Genomic DNA, 13,319 nt, shown 5'->3' with positions numbered 1-13,319 from the left:
GGACATGTGGCACGTGCGAGGGGTCCAGGCGCAGCCCGAGTGACGTCAGCACGCGAGGATCGGCGCATCCGCCGCCAAGCGGTGGCAGCCCCGCACGCCACGTCAACCGCCATTCTTCAGCATGTGCAAGACACCCTGGCTGTTCCAATATCGACCAGAACAATTTCCCATCGATTGGTTGAAGGAGGCCTGCACTCCCGGCGTCCGCTCAGAAGACTACCATTGACTCCACAGCATAGACGTGCACGCCTGGCATGGTGCCGGGCTAGAGTGACTTGGATGAGGGAATGGCGGAACGTCGTGTTCTCCGATGAGTCACGCTTCTGTTCTGTCAGTGATAGTCACCGCAGACGAGTGTGGCGTCGGCGTGGAGAAAGGTCAAATCCGGCAGTAACTGTGGAGCGCCCTACCGCTAGACAACGCGGCATCATGGTTTGGGGCGCTATTGCGTATGATTCCACGTCACCTCTAGTGTGTATTCAAGGCACGTTAAATGCCCACCGCTACGTGCAGCATGTGCTGCGGCCGGTGGCACTCCCGTACCTTCAGGGGCTGCCCAATGCTCTGTTTCAGGAGGATAATGCCCGCCCACACACTGCTCGCATCTCCCAACAGGCTCTATGAGGTGTACAGATGCTTCCGTGGCCAGCGTACTCTCCGGATCTCTCACCAATCGAACACGTGTGGGATCTCATTGGACGCCGTTTGCAAACTCTGCCCCAGCCTCGTACGGACAACCAACTGTGGCAAATGGTTGACAGAGAATGGAGAACCATCCCTCAGGACACCATCCGCACTCTTATTGACTCTGTACCTCAACGTGTTTCTGCGTGCATCGCCGCTCGCGGTGGTCCTATATCCTACTGAGTCGATGCCGTGCGCATTGTGTAACCTGCATATCGGTTTGAAATAAACATCAATTATTCGTCCGTGCCGTCTCTGTTTTTTCCCCAACTTTCATCCCTTTCGAACCACTCCTTCTTGGTGTTGCATTTGCTCTGTCAGTCAGTGTATATATATATGAAAAAAAGTGCACCTTCCTGAACAAGAATATGTATGATTTATATGCATTTTTATTTGATTTCACAAAGAAATTAAGGATAATGTGAAGCCTTGTTTTTGCCACGCCCCACTTTTCAAACTCCACTATTGACATACTTAGTCAATCAATCATAATTTCTTTACTAATTGCACGAGGATGTTGTGAGATGGCTCATTTCAGAAGTTGGTACTTCCCGCATGTCATGAACAAAAGACTGCAAATGGACGCAGTGAAAGAAATGTGTTTGTTTTTGTTGTTACATGGGATAAACATACTCCAAAAGTTGTGAATTGTAACTCTTAGAACGTCTTTCATAGAATGTGTGCTATTTAAAACATGTAAATATGCCACGACTTAAGAATTTCAATAAGAAACAACACCATAAAGGCAACAGATACATGAAAAATACACTGAATGTTAGTTCGAGTCCACTGCAAGACAATAATTCATCTTCTAACCCCACAAATACAATAGACAAATACAATGACCTGTGTCCAGAAGGTGTGGATTCATGGTGTAGCTTTCAGAAAGAAAAGGCAGAAGGTCCTAATTACCACCACAAGAACTCGCTTCCATTGGCCGTTTTGAATGCCATAAAACCTGTGTATAAGGGACTTTGTGATGACACTCTGTTGTCCAAGTGTTTACATGGCGGCACACAGAATGTCAGTGCAAGTTTTAATCACTGTATCTGACAACGCATTCCAAAAACTGAATTTGTAGGCTTTAGAACCCTTCAAATAGGTGTATTGGATGCAGTGATATGCTTTAATGAGGGCATGATGTCAAGAAAATATGTTCTTGAAAACATGGGTATCAAGCGTGGGGCAAACATGTTGAAGGCGATGAGAGGCTTTGACAGTGTCCGTGTGAAAAAATCCCAAAAAGCAAATGCTGAATCCATTAAGGAAGGTAGAATTAAAAAAAGAAACAGAAAAAGGAAGGGAGAAGATGAGGAGAGCCAGCAGCAAGAAGAATATGGTCCTGGAATGTTCTGAGACAGGTGTGAGTGAAGCACAAACTGCAGTTTCCCAAAAACTTTTTTTTTTTTTTCTTTCACATTTACATACACATTGCACCTAAACTATTCTACCTAGAGATATGAAATTTTTCACACTCATGTATGACTGTACTGCAATACTAAAACTCTAGAATTTATAATGTTGCTTCTAAATTGTGTTTTTTTATAAACCTTTTTTTGTTACTAAAAGTTACAATATTTTAAAATTAAATTTTACTTTATAACTGAAGACGTAAATATTTATCAAATGTTAAAATTTTAGAGTTTCAACACTTTCATGCATCTGTGAATGTGTGGTGATAATTTGGAAGCAGTGGTACCAGTACTTCATGTTTCAATAAGACCTTGAAAAATTTCTCATATTCAAAAAATTCCTTACAAGAAACTAGAAGTTTAAATACTATAAATTGCAGTCCATTAGAATCAGAAGGGCTTTGACTTGACATGGTAAAATCGGTGCATTTCTATCTTTCATGTTATAATAGATATTGTGAGAAATGTTATGGTAAGTTTAGTTTCAGCATTATTTCAGTGGGCCCTCACATACTGCTGCCCTTTAAGGTTTTCGGAGACGCTGAGGTGTCGGAATTTAGTCCCGCAGGAGTTCTTTTACTTGCCAATAAATTTAATGACACGAGGCTGACGTATTTGAGCACCTTCAAATACCACCGGACTGAGCCAGGATCGAACCTGCCAAGCTGGAGTGAGAAGGCCAGCGCCTCAACCATCTGAGCCACTCAGCCCGGCAAAACTAAACAAGTGTCAGCTTTCATATTTCTATGAAGCAAAATAAAATATGATATGAGATGCTTCAGGAGATAAGGAATTGCATTGCCATTGCTAGGGAGGCCCTGTAATAGAAAGAAGAAACTCTCTTGTGGACACTTGGGCTGGAGGAAGAGGCTGGCAAAATATTTTATTCGGAGTGTGTGCTGTAGGACCTGGAAAATGAAGGGAGATGAAAGGAGAGAGAGAGAGAGAGGGGGGGGGGGTGGAGCTATTAAATGCTATCACCAGGCGAGTTGTCTGTGCGGTTAGGGGTGCGCAGCTGTAAGCTTGCATCCAGTAGATAGTGGGTTCAAACCCCACTGTCGGCAGCCCTGAAGATGGTTTTCCGCGGTTTCCCATAATTATATAATATATATAATTATAATTATGGCCACGACCACTTACTTTTCACTCCAAGCCCTTCCCTATCCCATTGTCACCATAAGACCTATTTGTGTCAGTGCAACATAAAAGCAAATTGTAAAAAAAAGTTAAATGCTATCCAAACAAGGAAGAGGAACTGGCCATGAAGAGGATGTTTGCTGATCAACGTTCTAGAAGGAACAGAGGAGATGAAGGTATATATATATATATATCGTATGGCTTTACAAGTACACAAAAAAAAATATCACATGGAAATGTCCAAATTTGACAACCAGTCCTGAGCACTCGGAGTCACTTGATGTAGAAGCCTCGGATCACCATTAAATGCTCGAAGTGGGCACTCCTTAACGATGTGTTCCATTGTCTGCTCCTCCGCTCCACAGTCGCAGTCAGCAGACGAATGGAAACCCCATTTCTTCAACATGTAGCCACACCTCCCTTGACCCGTCCTAATTCGGTTCAGCTTCGACCAGGTTTGACGCGGCAGTTGGAATCCTTCAACCTCTTTGTTGGATCTTGAACCAAGTGAGCGTTGTTGGGTGGATGTTCATGCCAACGCTGTCACCACTCAGAGGTCATGTCGAAAGAGCTGATACTTTTAAAATCAGTCCAGGGTGGTTTGCGTGATTTCAGACGAGTTGTTGGTGGGTGTTGTAGGGCATCATACAAGGGAGAGTTCTTATGAGAAGAGATCTTCTTGAGCAAGTTTACCCTAGCTGCTTTCCTCCTTAGATCTGGCGGGGCAATATTAGCTAAGACAGGTAACCACTGAATGGGAGTAGATCTGACAGTACCAGTGATCACTCTCATGGCTTCATTAAGCTGGACATCAATCTTTGTTGTGTGAATGCTGTTTTGCCATACAGGAGCACAGTATTCACCAGCAGAATACACAAGAGCGAGTGCAGCAGTGCGTAGGGTATTGGCGTCCGCACCCCAGCTACTTCCGGCAATCTTGCAGAGTAGATTCACTCTGGAGCCAAGTTTCTTAGATAACGTGATGCACTGTTGTTTGAATGTCAAGGACCGATCCAGAGTGATTCCTAGATATTTGGGATGATTTTAATAAACTTCGACATCAAGCCATCCCTCCACACAGTGTCATAAGCTGCTGTAAGGTCCACAAAAACTGCAGCTGATCGGAGACCTCGTTGAAATCCAGCTTCAACTAGAGTTGTCAATGTTAAAACCTGGTCGCAGCAGCTCCGATGTTTCCTAAAGCCACCTTGTTCAACAGGGATGGTTTGATCAATGGCCTCTTGAATGCGATTTAGAATAAGCCTTTCTAGTAGCTTATAGGTCACGCTGAGTAGCGATACTGACCGGTAGTGAGAAGCATCCATTCCGTCTTTGCCTGGTTTCAGGATGGCAATTATCTTAGCCTGCTTGAAAAGCTTTGGTAATCTTCCAGTTCGTAGAATTTCATTGAAGAATTAAATGAGCCACAATTTTGTTTTAGGTCCTATGGCTTTAAGAAACTCTGGATATACGCCATCAAAGCCAACAGCTTTATTTACCTTTAGCATATTCAAGGCTATATCAAGTTCCTCAATGCTGAAGTCACCTGAGTAGTCAGGATGTGGTATTAGATTGGATCTCTTTATGTACAATTCATTTCTCACGATTCGTGTATGTGCCTTGTCAATTTTAGCTTTCGAATTCTTCATTAGTCTGGATGCAACAGCATTGGCATTCACACGTGGGACTGTGCTTGACAGCCTTGGATCTGTACCAGGTTTTCTTATAAGGTTCCAGGCTTTGCGACTAGAATGTGTAAAGTTAAGTTCTGCCACTGTTTTATGCCATTTTTCTCTTCTGTTCTTATTGAGAGCTTTCAAAAGGTTATCAGCTGTTGTGTCATCGTGAGATTCTTGATATTTAACATACAAATCATTGCATTCTTGAGACCATCCGGGGATGTATTCCTTCCGAAACCCACGTGGAATATAGTTTTTGGCATTAACTTTAATAGCACACACAAATCGTTCATAATTGGATGGAATTGGGGGAATCCACTGAACGGTGTTATCAAGACCTTTCTGAAACAGTTCCCAGTTCGCAAGTTGAAAATTCCATCGAGGTTGTGGGATGGAGGTTACTAGTGGAATTTCTGTACCATAATAAATAATGACTGGCCTATGTTGGCTGTGTGGGAAAGACTTGATGACTTTTCGTTGTGTCATATCGTTATTTCCAGATTTAGATACGATGCACAGATCAGGGGAATAATCCTTTAACCACCTACCAGATCGGAAAGTTCCTGGATCTTTAGCATTGTACACAAGCTGAAGATTGTACAGATCCATCCATTCATTTAGAACTGCCCCACTGTCATCTTCATTCAGATATCCCCATACATAACTATGGCTGTTGAAATAACCGTCACCGGGCGAGTTGGCTGTGCGCGTAGAGGCGCGCGGCTGTGAGCTTGCATCCGGGAGATAGTAGGTTCGAATCCCACTATCGGCAGCCCTGAAGATGATTTTCCGTGGTTTCCCATTTTCACACCAGGCAAATGCTGGGGCTGTACCTTAATTAAGGCCACGGCCGCTTCCTTCCAACTCCTAGGCCTTTCCTATCCCATCGTCGCCAAAGACCTATCTGTGTCGGTGCAACGTAAAGCCACTAGCAGAAAAAAAAAAAAAAAAAAAAAAAGAAATCACCGTCATACACTACTGGGTGACTGAAGGATTTTACAGGAGGATTTGGCCAGCTGACTTGTGGAGGTTTATAAATATTTACTACAGTGATGCCGGCAATCTCTACAGCCAAAACAAAGACATCTGCTGTTCTGTCTTGATAAGTTACTTTGTAGTCGGTGAGATGGGACCTGACATATGTAGCAATACCGTATTGTTCATCATTTATGGCTCCAGCCAGATCATAACCATATATCCTTCCTCTTCTGTAAAGATCTGTGTCATCCTTGGTGTTAGTCTCCTGTATTGCTATTATATCTACAGTATTCTGCAGCATCAGGCGTGAGAGATATTGACTCTTAGCTGTTGAAATCGATTCGATGTTTAAGTGACATATCCGTAAGTTGTTACCAATGGAAATTGATGAGTATTCCGTGCTTGGTTGGTCCTGAAAAGGACTATGCGTAGATAAGTTCTCTTGCATACTTGTTGCTGTGTAGCAGCACCTTTGTGGAAGAATCAGCCGGTCAAACCGTTGCCCAGGGATAACAGGATGCCAGGAACAAATAAACAGGGTGGCAGAAGATAGGAATGCATGGAGAGCTGCTGTGTGAAGACCTGATTGAGGACAGAAAACCATTTCTGGTCATATTTCCGAATACAACTTTCTGAACGCTCTCATTTCTGAAAAGTAAGAATTCCAAATGGTCTTTTACTTAATACTTGGATTACAGAGGTCTTTCCAAAAAAATACTTTCTACTCATTCATTTTCTCTGATACATGGAAAAGAATATAGAATCGTGGGTATGTTTTTGGGCTTAGAAGACGAAAGAGCAAGTACAGATTATTTAGTAGTTCCCCTCTAAGTAGCCTCTTACAACTAAATTATTATTGACATGATATGGGCTTTATCTTATTTGAAGGCCTTGGGCTCACTTTTTGGCCAGTTCAAAAATTTTAATTCTGGACTGAGGAGTAGAACGGGGTTCACCGTACAAGATTTTCTCAAGCTCTAGGACAAAAGTGCACAATGAGAAGATGATGCTTCCCACTTACCGTACATAGACAAACATTGGTTGCTATCATCACAGTGGTGTCAGGAAATTGATGATTCTAATTCCAGATAGACCCCAACCCAAGAACATATCCATGTTCATTACAAAAAATTTTTTTTTTCCAAATTTGGTATTTACAAAAAAACATTGGGTATGGTTGTGGGATCTCCGTAAAGTTGTTCAGTGAAGTAGGGTTAGGTGAGAGATAGTGTTGTGTTTCCCTTCTCATCGCCCTATTTAAGTTGCTTCTTTCTAGGCTAGATGGCGCGTGGGATGATCTGCTGTTTTCTGCTCCTGCCCTTGTTTCACAATTTCAGCTTCTGTCTCCTCTGTATTGGCGAATCTATGTCTACAGAAGGGCCTTTAGTGTCTGCAACATTTTCACCACCTAAAGTTGTGAGTAATGGACTATCCTATATTCACAATACTCTGTCCCTGTGGACCTGTGTTTATAATACACATATCCGTCCATCACCAGCATTCTTTTCGCCCTTTGGTTCCTGAAATGACATTCGGTCCCACCAGCATTGTAAGTTCCCATGTTGAAGTTTTTCACTGGAAATTTGTAAGAAGTTATGTATCTAACGCAACTTTGTTATACAAGAATAACAGATGCAACAAACATCTTGCATAACTCTCTTACAGTTTAAGTTAAAGTTTGGGAACAGTTCTTTCTTTAAATACCAAGAATATTATTTTTTGAAAATATGGCTTCGTGAACAGGGTCCTAAAAAACAGCACCCTCTTGATAATAAGCCAATTTGGAACCTTGGCGTTTCAGAAATGAGACCATTAGTAAAGCAAAATTGGAAATACATCCAGAAAATGCACAATGCACTTTAATATATATTAGCCTATATCAATTAAAATAAGTGTACAATTTTGTTATACTTTGTGAATTTTAATTTACTTATTAGTTCAATTTTTATTTCACATTAAATGTGATAAAATCCAAAATGATAAATGTATAAATGCTTCAAAATGATAATTGTACAAATCAAAAGACTAAGTTTCTGATTTCAGAACACTAGAAATCACCTCTTAATTATGATAAATTATTGCTCCAAAGTATTTAAATTTTTAAAAAATTTGAAAAGCTGATCATTCATGATTGTTTTGGTTTACTTACGTGTATCGTTAGGGCAGCTGTAATACCATCTTGCTACTGTAGAACCCCATGTACAGAAGCTGAAGTAGCGAATGAGTAATGGTTCAGTATCAAACCAAAACATAAATGGTACATTATCTTCTGCCCTCCCCACTTGAATTTGTCCAAATTTTGACACCTGTATCCAGAAACCTCTGTATTCTGTATCCGAGAGGTAATCTATGGTAATAACTCTTTGCTTAACTTGTGTTAGTAGTTGGCGTCGAATAGTAGAAAAAGTATTTCTACCAGCACCTATTACTATTTCATAGACAGGATCTTGGGTGCCTGGTGATGAAGTTGGTGACAGCAAAATATGTGCATCACTAAATGCCTTCACCCAGAAATTAAAGGTAAATGAGCTGTCATCATGCTGGGCTTCTGATTCAGAAATGTGGTAAATGTGCTTGTAGCCATATCCTAGTGTGTAAGTACTCTTGCAGTCTGAATATTTATCTGGAATACAGAAAACATTAAATTATCATCAATTTTGAAATTTAATTTTTCTTCTTACATTTGTCATAACAAGAGATTTATCATAAAATTAAATTTATAATAAAGACTTACATACTAAATCACAATTATAAGGACTGAAGAGTTGACAGAGCAGATCATATCCTGCCCTGATGACTTTACTGACAATCTGAAGAGGTTTTTCAGTCAGGGTATTATTACTTGCTCATTATGGACGTAGTGTATTTACTCACATACATCCCCACATATCTATGTAACCATGAGCTGTGTCTTATAATTGGTTTGGCAGATGCAGATTTTGGTGTAAATTTTAGTGCTTAAATATGTTTTGTGTAATTCATTTTGATATTTTAACAAGTTAGTCCAATGTAGAAAATAATCAAAATTTCAAAATAAGATAAACAGGATATACCAGATCACTGCATTGGCCAAAACATATCCTAGACTAAAAAATGAATATGCAGACATGGACATATGGATGGAAATTCTCTACATTGGCACTAAGAGACATGTCCTTTACACTCAAGGACAGTATATCTTCCTTTCTGTCTCTTTCATATCATCGATATTCTCAATAAACAGACATAGTTGGGAGGGGAGAGGCAAAATTTTCAAGTCTTCATCTTGCACAGTTCAATGTATTCAATGTACTATATGACCACATCATACAAACTTGTCTTTCCAAATGCACTGTTCGTAATAAATACAAGACATCCAGTGTCCCAGGAGTCACAATCAGTTGAAAGTGCTCCAACAAGGTGATTTATTTACCATATTGTATGGAATGGTAAGAACATGAATGGGAACACACATGAGATGCTACCCAGAATTTCTGGGAATTTAAATATCCTGCGTGAACAAGTTGCAAGTTCTGATGTTAGGTGCCTTTTGGTGTATATTTCAGTTTTTTGGCTGGCAGCTGGCGTTCTTGTAAGTGCACAAGTTTCCTAGTTTTGATGCCTCTCTGTACAACGCATTCTTTTACTTTTGTGATATTCAATTGGGTATTAAATTTTGCCTCAGGCTTGATAAAACTACAGCCATGACGAATATAAGAACAACTGTGAGGACTCCTCGAGTTGAAGCGCGCCCCGCCAGGCAGCGCTTGAGTGGGCAAGCTCCAAAGTACCGATTAGCTGGTCTTAGGAATTATGCCATGTCTGGCCCGGCGGCCCCGAGTTTGATTTCCGGCCGGGTCAGGAATTTTTAATTGTAAATGATCCCTGGCCTAGGGACTGGGTGTTTGTGTCGTCCTTAATGTTCCTTTCCTCACATTCAACACTTTACACTTCCGCTATTTACATAATACCCACAGGTTCCTAACATATGGTGCAAGTAGGGGCAAAAGATCTTCATAGGTTGACGCCTCGAACAAATACCCTTAAAAAAGATGAAATGTATTACTCCGTAACTGATAAGTATATACACTGTCTTTTAAAAAAACAATGAGAGATTACAATTAAAATACCACGGCAGTGTACGTAATTTCCTGGACGTAATTTCCATCTCATACAAGAGATATCCCCTTTTTCACCATTCACTATAAAATTATCTGATTTTACTATCAAATCATCAGAGAAATGAACACGAGAAATTCTGCTATTACGCGTCAACTCAGTTTTCTTCCATGAAATAGCTCTGGCCCATTTCTCAATTTGATTTCTATCCTTTGGTGGTGAAAAATATCGCATATAATCAACTAATCTACCATAGCCTGACTTACAGCCAGGCTCAAAACAGTCCGACATGCTGAACTATTAAATTAATCAAGCGACATGAGATACATGCTTGAAGTACACAACATGCAGTGAACTGAGTTTAGGAACTGAAAACAAAGAAAATTCAAATTATTCACTGAAATACCTCGCACATTAACGTCTCCCGCACTTGTCTGTACCCAGCTTGCGGGAAATACTGGAGCACGTGTTGGATATAATCGCTTGCAGTGCTTGCAGTGGCGGGACCACGAACTACCATGCTATAATGGCTGAGTCCTCACACTTGATCTTATATTCGTCATGCTACAGCTGAATGTTAAAAGAGTATATTGGTAACCAAGCTTTAAGCCAAGCTAGAATATTTGAGTGCTTGAAGTGTTTTAAAGAAGGCTGGGTATCTATGAAAGATGACCAACATTTTGGTCAATCATCATCATAAACAACTTCCAAGAGGATTGCAAAAAGTGTCTGAAGTTATCTGTGAAAACAGAAGGTGAATCATTAGTGACATGTGAAACAACAGGGACTGGTTACTGCATCATGATAAAGCCCCCGCAAGACCTCGCTTATTACAAGGAACTTCTTGACAAAAAACATGACCACCATTCCCTTGGAATCTCTGTATTCAAACCCAGGGCAACTACTTTGAAGGTGATGGTAGAAATCAAGCGTTTACATAAGAATTTATGATTTTATGAGCAAATTCTTTGGAAATTCTGGGTGGCTTCTCCTAAATAAACACATTAGTCGTAAATAAATACATTGACAAATCAGCATAACTAGAGTGAGCAGTAGAAAGAGAGACAATGAAAAATACTAAAACACAAAAGGACATTCTCCATGTCTTCATTCACCACCATCTTCTCATCAATACCATTTTTTCTCAGTTCCCAATGAACTCGTTTCTGCTTCCCTGCTCCATCAGGAATTTAGACTTCAACACTCACTGAGATACCCTCTGAACAGATCTTCAGTCTTGATGTGGCAAATGGGGAACAATTGCAAGCCCCAATCCCTAGCACGAAGGAGGTTCAACAGGTTGCCCGGTCCTTTCGGACTAGGAGGACACGCTGATTCCTTCAGTGTAGCGCGCGTGCGGCCCAGAACATCTAAGGGCATCACAGACCTGTTATTGCTCAATCTCGTGCGGCTAGAAGCCGCCTGTCCCTCTAAGAAGATGTGTTGTCGCCGGTAGCACGAACGGATACCGGATGCGACTATTTAGCAGGCTAGAGTCTCGTTCGTTATCGGAATTAACCAGACAAATCGGTGGTTAAAAGACTTGGAAAATAGGACATCCTATTTTGTGCTTCTATTCATGTCCCAACTTTCCTGTGTATGAATTGATCGTCACTGGTTTGTTCCTTTCTATTACTAGTTTACCATAAACATACAGAACTGAAGAATCACCATTTATCCATTTTTATTTTTTTCTACACAATGAAAGTCGTCATTAAAGTGGACTAAAGAGTATGCTATTTTAAATTATACTTATGCTGAACATAATTTGCCTTATATTTGCTATTTAGGAACAATTACAAAAATCTTGGCAATTAACACTATTCAATTGCAACATGTGCAGTCGCTCAATGAAAGAATAAGGGCATTGTATTGTATAAGTTCATTGCAGGAACACTTTTTTCAGAAACAATTCAACTTGTAGATATAATGTTTGTTGTGGTACCCAAAGGGTTTGTATCTACATGGGAGGTGAATTATATTTTCATAATAATTACAATTAAGTCTGATAAAATTTTGAATGCAAGCTACATACAAAACTATGCAGTCATTCCTTTCTGACTATCCAATGTACAAGCCATTAATATCAGTAAAAGGTGAAACATTTTCTTTTGCAGGATGATACTCAGTTTGCATTATTTTTAAGAGACCCTTTATATAATTAAAATTATTTTGTCTGTACACTTCAAATTTTGCCTCATATTCCACATTTATCTCAGATTAGATAATAGAATTTTGGAAAGAGTCAACGAATTCAATTATCTGGGATACAATTTATCTTACCAAGGGGAAATTGATATCTCTGCAAAAATAACCAAATTTACCAGAACAACAGGAATCATAAATCATATCACGAAGCCATCTCTTGTCCAAAAGCACACTCACTTATGTCTTTATAACACTTTAGCCAGACCAACCCTTTGCTACGGCAGTGAGGCATGGACAATAAGAACTCAAGACATTTCCAGAATTACAGCACGTGAAATGACGTTCATGCGCAGAACAGCAGGCTATACGAAATGGGATCGTATAAGAAATGAAGATGTGCTTAAGGGACTGAATGTGAAATCAGTAATCAATTACATCCATGATTACCAAGAAAACTGGAAACATCATGTTCAAAGGATGGAATCTGGAAGACTACCAAAGGAGATCCTACGGTATCAACCAAGAGGACAGAGATCTATAGGATGTCCAATGAAGTGATGGAAAGAAAATGCAAGACCGTAACAGGCCACATGGCCCAGTACTTGGAAGGATGATGATGATGATTATGACATAATCTCTCCTGCCCAAAGGCCAACCTCACCTTCCCGAGATGAAAAAAACCTGTTCCCACAGATGAGGCCGTCGACAGAGTCATGGCGGTATAACCGTTACATCCGTTATGGAGGAAATGCTGTAATTTCAGCTAGTCCATTAGCTGAGAGGTGGCAGCCCCACCAATGGTCTTACTTCCTTCAGGCTAGCAACCCGTCGGAAGGACATTTGATTGCTTTCAAGTCTTGCAAAAAGTAAAATGCAAGACCGTAACGGGACACATGGCTCAATAGTTGGAAGGAAGATGAAGATGATGATGATGATGATGATGATGATGATGATGATGATGATGATGATGATGATGATGATGATGATGATGATGATGATTAGGAATAAAACAATCAAAACTAGATTCAGTTCAGTTTTTGTTTGTTTGTATTGACATCATGGGAAAAAACAGTAGGACAGAATTTCTTGAAACTCTGTATTTAAGTTCAGGGATAGCCATGGTGTGTACTAGACTACTATATTATGTTGTTATTATAACCTACAGTGACATAGCAATATTAAC

General features: G+C 40.3%; 2 protein-coding genes across 7 annotated transcripts in view; one reads left to right on the top strand and one right to left on the bottom strand.

Annotated features, from left to right (window-relative positions):
• The window catches only part of Use1 (Vesicle transport protein Use1), a 195,817-nt gene that overhangs the window by 121,344 nt on the left and 61,154 nt on the right, over positions 1-13,319 (top strand). The window lies entirely within an intron of this gene.
• LOC136871922 (acetylcholine receptor subunit beta-like 2) overlaps positions 1-13,319 on the bottom strand; it is a 116,894-nt gene that overhangs the window by 93,469 nt on the left and 10,106 nt on the right. For both annotated transcript variants that reach the window (XM_067145650.2, XM_067145651.2), the window contains exon 2: positions 8,040-8,513. In XM_067145650.2, coding sequence (XP_067001751.2) covers positions 8,040-8,513 — 474 coding nt within the window. The remainder of the gene's footprint in view (positions 1-8,039; positions 8,514-13,319) is intronic.

This window comes from Anabrus simplex, chromosome 4 (genome assembly GCF_040414725.1).
Source record: "Anabrus simplex isolate iqAnaSimp1 chromosome 4, ASM4041472v1, whole genome shotgun sequence".
Lineage (NCBI taxonomy): Eukaryota > Metazoa > Arthropoda > Insecta > Orthoptera > Tettigoniidae > Anabrus > Anabrus simplex.
The sequence above is the reverse complement of the archived record's forward strand: the minus strand, read 5'-3'. Positions and strand labels throughout refer to the sequence as shown.